Consider the following 8,014-nt stretch of genomic DNA (forward strand, 5'->3'; position numbering starts at 1 on the left):
TTTTATACATTTTATTAGAATTTTCCTTGCTTTTTTCGGGATATCTAAAACTTCCCTCCTAAACAAGTGAGCTGATGTAAGACGCTGTGAAAGTTGCCCCGAGTTCTCTTGAGCATCAAACCCCACAACTGAGGATCCAGATCAACTGGTGCCACGGTCTCCAGTATGAGCTCACTCCGGGGGTCTGACGTGCTGTCAGCGCTGAGATTGTGGTCACACGAAGCAGCACCCAGATCAGTGAGACATCTTCGGGTGGTCGCGGTGATCAAGCTGAATTATGTCTGGCGACGTGTCAACTACTCCAGCGATCCGTCATACAGTGTAGCACGCCTTAAGAGCAGAGAATCAAAGTACGGTTCCCACATCAAATACGCCTTTAATGCTGAAAGAATGTAAAAAGTCAAGGTTTTTTTCTTTTTGAATCTCGGCTCTTTGACTCATCATTGATGTATAGCACAGTTAATGCATCCATCGTATAAAGACTTGAAGCTATATTCATCAATACCAGAACCGCTGCTCACAACGCTCATTTCTTTGATCTTTTTCAATAATTAACCTAATTTATATCATTTCATTCAGAACCAGGAAGCATTTTTTTAAATTTATTTTTGTCTGAGAAGAACTTTCAAAATCTCCCAAATGGAAGCAGTTTGCCTCACCGGCATTCATTCAAATAGCACAAAGCACTTTGGACGTCGTCTTGTACAGTAGACTGACGGCATTTTAGAGTAAATAGCTTGCATACTGTGTGATAAAGTTGTCGCCTTTTGATTTCCAGGTCGCACAAAAAAGGCTGTGGCTCCTCAAAAAAGGGTTTCCAGTCCTTACTAGTCCAGTTCAGAAGACACAGGTCAGGAGACCTGAGGTGTCGGCGGAGAAGCGGCGAGGCCGCAGACCCACGCACGAACTCCAGGTTGTGACAGTATATGGAGTGTGCGGATGTGCAATTTTGGATTTGAATCGTCTCTAGCATCCATATCTTTTTGCTTTGTTCCTTAAAAAAAAATAAAAATAAAAAAAGAGTCAAGAAATGAACTTTCCTACAGAGGTGCGGTGGGTCATAGGTTCATACGTAAATGCTCGGGCCGCTTGGCCATGCTGGGATAGGCTTGCTGCTTCATCTGGCCCAGGTTGGCCCCGGAAGGCTGACGGATGGGAAGAGGGGCCGAGACCTCGGAGCTGGTTGTGACGTCCATCTGCTCCGGGGTGGACAGCTCCATGGCCTGGTCCTGAGGTGACTGGAGGACACTTGGTCCTGCGCCAGGGAGAAGGGGGCTCCGGGCCCAGCACTCCCCGCCTGAGAACTTGACTGGGCTGAAAGCACAGAGGAGAGGACGTACATAACAGATGACAGCTAATCAAGTGGGGCTTCAGTCTATATGTAATTATGACAAATGTGCTGTAGGACTGACAGTTTTAGTTATTTTTAGCTTAAGGTGGAGCGAAATGCTAGACTTTTACATACATAACATTGGAAAGGAAACTGGAAAATGTTTAAATCGGCAATACACAACACAAATTGGGTGAAACAAAGTGAGGCTAGGTCAAGTGGCTGCTGCAGACACGCCCACATACCTGAGAGGTGTTCTTGGGCTGCCCACGATGCGTCGAGGTGAGCGGATCTTTGGCTCAAATGCGAACCTTTCTTTGATGTTTTCCAGGACTGACGGAGCAACGTATGTGAAACCCTAAAGGAACAGAGACATCAGAGACAAACACAGATACGGTTGGTGCACGCTCACGTCTGAGGGGCAGAAGGACCTCTATTATTACTGAGTCATTCATTTAAAATAAAAAGGCTCTCAACACATTTGTGTTCACGAGATAATTAGAATTATATTCAGGTTGCAGATTACATCCATGTCTGTCTAAAATGTCATCATTTTATCCTATGAGACATTTGTCATAATTCACGAACGTACGGAGTCAGAACGAAACAAACTAAAGACGTGAACACGTAGTCAGAGAAGTTACCAGGAAGGCTTGATTGGCACTTTCACTGAGCGTCGAGTCGTCCGGGCTGTCGACCGGCGTCTGGCTGGTGAACTTCGAGTCGAACTGACTCACGTCTTCAGCCGATTGCTGCCAAAATAGAAGGGGAAGACACAACACGGGGTGAGGAGGTGCAGCAACATGAGCAGATGTGTCGACTAACAACACGCAGGTCTGGAACACGAGACGACCTGGGTTTGATTACCAAACACTCGATCAGTTGCTTCAACCTGGGCAGGTAACCGGAAACCTAAACTCATCTCGAGCGCACAGAGATCTAATCTTAACATGTAATTCAGAACTCCTTGCTCCTCTGATACTCACCAGGAAAGGTTTGAAGGGGGGCTCCACTTTCCGAGCCAGTAAATCCTCCCAGTTGATGTGTCTGAAGAAGGGATGAGCCTGTGGGACCATCAAATACAAAGACAGGGCCATAAGACTGAGCTTCGACGTCGGGGAGAGGTTAAACAACGGCAACCATGTGTGTTACTACCAGTACGTCCTGAGAGGTAATAATAGTCATTCTCACCTGCACCTCTGTGGCGTCTCCTGCTGCCGCTCCCAGCCGCGACGAGGCGTTCCTCTTCAACAACTGTACAAAGCAGCAGTCAAGTGTCAAAAGAATGCTTACACAACAACGCCACACTTATTTTGGATAAACACGCGTCGTATAAGCTTTAAGCGAACAGGAGATACCCGTTTCAGGAGATCTCTTGCTTCTTGTGTGAGGTAGGGTGGGAGGCTGAGCTTACACTTCAGAATCTTGTCAATGGTCTTTTTGCGGTTTTCACCGGTGAATGGTGGCTACAGTGGGAAAAGAGAGGAGGGGGGGGGGGGGGGGTTACACAAACATTACCAAATTATGACTCATATTTTATAATCGTAGAAAGATTTCTTTTAAATGTTGTGAAAGTTTCACTGACCGCTCCTGTGAGCATGTCGTACATCAGAGCGCCCAGACTCCACCAGTCTACTGCTCTGTTGTGTCCGCTTCTCATCAAGATCTCTGGGGCCCTGCAACGACACGAGTGCACATCTGTTACTAACGAAGGAACGTAAATGAGTCGATGCTAAGCTTGAAAGAAGAAGGAGGGGAACGAGTGAGTGAGGAGGCATATCGGCATGCAAGTGTATCAAAAGAGCGAGTGGGATTGAAGGAGTGCTCCACTTACATGTATTCAATGGTACCGCAGAAAGTGTGGGTGACTGTGCCGTCGTGAATTGACTCTTTACACAATCCAAAGTCTGTCAACTTCACATGCCCTGGAAGGAAAAACACACATTCAGATGCAATTGTTGACAATTGTTAAATTGCAACATGGTCTTTATTTACGGTTATTTCTGTGACATGATATTTGTGCATATGGAAAGTGATGTTTTTAAGGACAAATACAAAGAAATTGAAGACACTTTCTTTGGACAAATCATGCAGGAAGGTTTGTCATCACATGTGTACAAACACACCCACCGTGGTTGTTGAGCATGATGTTCTCTGGCTTCAGGTCTCTGTAGATGATGCCCTTCTGGTGCAGGTGGCCCAGAGCCATGGAGATCTCTGCCAGGTAGAAACTACAGAGAAAGACAAAGAAAATAAACTCAACTAAATACAATCTTCAAAACACTTCGAGCCAATAAATAGCTCATCCCTATTCAACACTCACCAGGCTGTGTCTTCCATGAAGATGCCCTCCCTCTCCAGCTGCATGAACAGTTCTCCTCCTGCGCAGGTGAACACATTGTATTCGGTTAACACGGGTGACACACATACATCCCGGAGCCGGAGGAAGTGATTTCACACTTGCGTAATATGCATTGATCTTCCTTTAGAGTGTGCGTTGTGTACCAAGTGTGTGTGTGTGTGTGTGTGTGCGCATTTCTTGTACTGACCGCTCAGGTACTCCAGGATGAGGTACAGCTTCCCTCCTGTCTGGAAGGCGTAGATGAGATCAACTATGAAGGGATGCTTCACCTCCTCCAGGATGTTCCTCTCGGCCTTCGTGTGGGCCGTGTCCTTGGCGTTGCGTACAATCATAGCCTGGTGCCCCCGAACCCGAAGAAGTACACCGACATTAGTCAACTCAAGAGGCAGACGGAACGGTGAAACAATGGCCATGTTTTCATCCATGCAGACAAATATGTTCTGCCAACAGTCTGTTTATTGCTGACTTATGAGCTGATTTTTTGTTTGTCTCTACTATGACTATTATGGAGAGAAAGTATTCAACTATGTAACATCTGAGAGGCGGGGCAACTATGTCACTAAGATAAAAGAAGCTGATCTAGTTTAATCAATAAATACAGTTCAAGGCAGATCAGGCCGCTTACTATTGTCTCTAGTTCTCTATCCCTGACGACAGTCCTTAATTATCACTCAACACTAAAGCTTTCCAATGAAAACCATGCTTTAAAATTCTATGGAGAACAATGACGTCAACAGTCCGAGCACTACTGTGGTTGTATATGTAGAGTCTTCTGTTCCTCCAGCTCTCCACAAGCTTCCTCTCCTCTCTCCTGCTCAGGTTTGTGTTTGCTAACCACATCTGTCAGAAAGCTAAAGAGCCGCCCGTCAGCAGCAATGTTTTCTCAGCTTTGAGTGTCAGAACTACTACAACAGACTGAGCTCAACCGAGGCTGAGACACGCCCGTTGATTTGAAATGGTGCAGTACGAGCTTGCTGACTGAGACACTTTAAAATGTCTTTGCAATTCACTTTTTGTTGAGACCGATTAGGAATCGCGCATCGTTTACTGAATTTTAAGCCCTTTCCGGGCTCGTTAACTGGGCCTTTGTTCACTTTACAGGATTAACAAAAGTAACTAACCGTCATCCACTAACTGCTCTACTGTGCTAGGGGCTATTACTTCCTGTAATCCGGGCCCATTTTTATCAAGCAACTAAGAATCACAGTGACTCAACCTCGGAGTAGGACTTTAGTTATTTACGAGCCTTGCTACACACGCACAGCAAGGAAGCAAAGTTCTCATTTAAGAGTAAATGACATAATTGGTATATGGCACTTATTCATCATTCTCTGTGGTTCAATGTGAAATCAACAGATTCAAAACAGAATGAATTAGAAATATCGTGAAGCAGGAAAATCTCAAATAATGACAGCATTATGCTACTTGTATTACAAGATAGTTTTGTTCACAAAAAGACTACAAATATATTTCATCTGAATATAAAAAAATCATACATAAAATACACGTTAGTATATAATTACATGAGGTGGAACAATAGCAGCCACAGCGATAACGTTCTACATCGTTGCTGTTGTAGCTATATTTTAGATTTGAATTCAGTGTAAATTTTTTCTGCAGTGGGATTATCTTGAAAATATGATTTTTTTATTTTTCCAATTCAATCTGAAAAATCTCGTTATTCTGCATCAAATGTTGCACACTGTGACTGTGTACTCTAGCTGGAATCTATGTTGCCGTCTGAGAACTCTGAACCGGTTGGGACAGTTCTGCAGCTCTCCTGAAACCTGAAAAAGCCTAAACGCACCACTGCATATGTGTCACTGAGAATCTTGGGCAAGTCATGACTGATATCTTACTCCGAGATGCTTCATAAACACGGGCCCTGGGCTATAACCCCAAAAACTACAGGCCCGCCTGCCACTTTGAAGCTGAACGATCAAAAACGACCGGTTGAAATCTGGCAGGTCTTCAATGTGTCACTGGGGTCACTTTAGCCAATTAAGCAGAAGCGGTGTTAACATCAAGTGGAATCTAACGGGCTGAGGCAGAGCCTTTTTAAGTGCCAAGGCTGCAGCAGCGCAGATGGCAGTCTACCAACGAGCAGTGAAATCCTACCCCACCACTGGCTTCAAGGACAGCCAATATTTGCAGACAGAAGCAAAATAATGTTTCTTTGTAAAAACAAGCATGCAATTGCGTTCACAGGATACAAACAGAGCGGCGGTACATTGCTCTAATTATAGATATTTGAGCAGAAAGATTTACCTTTTTTAAAACTTTCATGGCAAATATTTTGCCTGACGCAGCGCCAACCACTTTTCGAACTTGAAAGACCTGCACAGAAGGGGAAATGATTGACATGTTTAAGATAGAAATGAACACAACCCAGTTCTTCGCATCCTAGAGGGACAATAATCCAACGTGTGCATTTATAGGCGTGTGTGCGTGTTAAGTGTACTTTCTCAAGGCGTGGCGCTTCTTGGGTACCTTTCCATAACCACCTTTCCCCAGAACCCGCAGCAGCTCAAAGCACTCGGGTCTGATGTTCTCCGTCCCCTGGTTGACGTTGTCCTCAGATATCTCAATCTTCTCACAGTCGTCCATGTTGCTGCAGACACACATTCAGTGCATTGAGTTCTTGTTTTTCCACTGATTCAATTGCAAACAAAACAACGTACATACACGAACACAAGCACGGAAGGACAACTTACAACTCAAATCCACTGCACTGGTCCATGATGTCACCGATTTGAACCTGCAAGGAAAAGTAGAAAACACGACATAAACACAAAAGTCATTCTGCTTTTCTGTAGTGCTCGAAATCACAGTTTGATTGAGTGACTTTCTTTCTTCAGCTTTTCATTTCTTATTCGTCAACTCTGTAGGAGCCTTTATTCTCATAAAGACATTTCTGTATTTCATTTTTTTCCGTGCGATTTAATGCTTTGTCTGTTTTATTACTATGACAGTACAGCATTTACAATACTTGTCATGCGATGCAAATAAATAGCTATAAACAAGAGAACGAATAAAAAACAGAATCAAGCATATTCAAATGGTCATGTTCTTGTCTTATCTGACAGCTTAAAAAGGTGTTTGGCTTCACGTTAAAACAGGAGCTGTGCTGTGACACTGACAAACAAGAGCTGCTGTGAAGTAACAGTTTCCCAATTCGTGCTATATAGATAAAATAATAAGCAAAAATGGTTTATCTTAATGATAAACACACACCTGATGTGTGTGCATATAGTTACTATCGCCTATTCAATGACTGTTTTAACATCATGTGATCATGGTTTTGCTGTAATAATATACTGACAATTGCATGAAGCAGCATTTACACGTAATTTAATACTAATAATTTGTAAACCAGTTTAACGTAGTCGCTATATTAAATTAGGTGCACAGTCAGATATTGTGCTGCTGTATTTCAGCCTCGGTGTGAATAGAAACACACAGACACCAGCTCTATGTCCACACAGTCACACTCTGTGGCAGTCTTGCTAAAATAAACTGTTGCACACCGAGCCACATTTATCACTGCAGCACCTTTGGCCAAGTAGGGCTCTGTTTGCACAACTCTTAACATGACAGCGACGGTTCTATTTAAACGAGACGGCGTTAAAAACACATGCAGTTCACCGCGGAGCTATCTCTACTAGTAGAATAGAAACAGAACGAGTGACAGCTCTCTGTCATGATCGCTGTCAGGCTAACGGTGGCGAGCTAGCATTAGCCTCTGCTAACCCTGTTAGGCCTGAGAGCGCCGGCTGCAGGAGCAGGGCCTGTGGCAGGCTAGCAGGCTAACAGCTAGCTACTGTGCGTGGAGAGTTTCTGCCGTGACAACTCTCGCAGTCACGTCTCAACATCCTCCATGAAAGTACCTCCTCGTTCTCATCGTCGGAGACATTTTCCTCCGGCTGGTCCAAATCAATGTCAAACACTCCGGCCATGGCAGCGCTTCGCTCGGATCACTCCGTCACAGACCGCAAGAATAGCAGGCGTCCCCCCACCTCATGGACAAACACACACCGCCGCCATAACCGGCTACTACACTGAGCATGCGCATTGCAACACCCGACAAAAAGGGGCGGTGCCCTGTGTGACTCGCCTTTATTTTTGGTCATAAACCGACATCAGTGTATTCACTACAAATTCAAATTAAAGATGAAATAAACCTCATTAGATCTTTCGCCATTCATAGCAAGCCTTTACACGAACGTTTAGATACCTCTTTAGATGCAGGACACATTACAGAGGAATCTAACAATAAACTGAAAGTAAATACAATAAAAAGGACCTGAATTTAAAAAAAAACT

The 8,014-nt window shown here is 44.2% G+C and overlaps 1 protein-coding gene across 1 annotated transcript; it reads right to left on the minus strand.

Moving 5' to 3' along the window:
* Positions 1 to 5: 5 nt before the first annotated feature.
* On the minus strand, positions 6 to 7,737 carry rps6kb1b (ribosomal protein S6 kinase b, polypeptide 1b). The gene is made up of 15 exons (XM_079166734.1): positions 7,580 to 7,737; positions 6,407 to 6,450; positions 6,183 to 6,303; positions 5,961 to 6,029; positions 3,880 to 4,027; positions 3,654 to 3,711; positions 3,461 to 3,561; positions 3,165 to 3,255; positions 2,916 to 3,006; positions 2,689 to 2,796; positions 2,522 to 2,584; positions 2,317 to 2,394; positions 1,975 to 2,082; positions 1,576 to 1,688; positions 6 to 1,314 (listed from the first exon to the last, which is right to left on the minus strand). Exons 1-15 carry the CDS (start codon positions 7,646 to 7,648, stop codon positions 1,059 to 1,061), a joined length of 1,518 nt encoding a protein of 505 aa, XP_079022860.1. The 5' UTR covers positions 7,649 to 7,737; the 3' UTR covers positions 6 to 1,058.
* Between the last annotated feature and the right edge of the window lie 277 nt (positions 7,738 to 8,014).

This window comes from Pholis gunnellus, assembly GCF_910591455.1.
Source record: "Pholis gunnellus genome assembly, chromosome: 9".
Lineage (NCBI taxonomy): Eukaryota > Metazoa > Chordata > Actinopteri > Perciformes > Pholidae > Pholis > Pholis gunnellus.

What these genes read in the sequence shown, in the direction of transcription:
- rps6kb1b (XM_079166734.1), bottom strand. Translation starts at nt 7,648, where the DNA reads ATGGCCGGAGTGTTTGACATTGATTTGGACCAGCCGGAGGAAAATGTC. An exon ending in CATCCTGGAGTACCTGAGCG is followed by an intron (nt 3,712 to 3,879) that starts GTCAGTACAAGA and finishes TCACCTGCGCAG; the next exon opens with GAGGAGAACTGTTCATGCAG. An exon ending in TTCATGGAAGACACAGCCTG is followed by an intron (nt 3,562 to 3,653) that starts GTGAGTGTTGAA and finishes CTTTCTCTGTAG; the next exon opens with TTTCTACCTGGCAGAGATCT.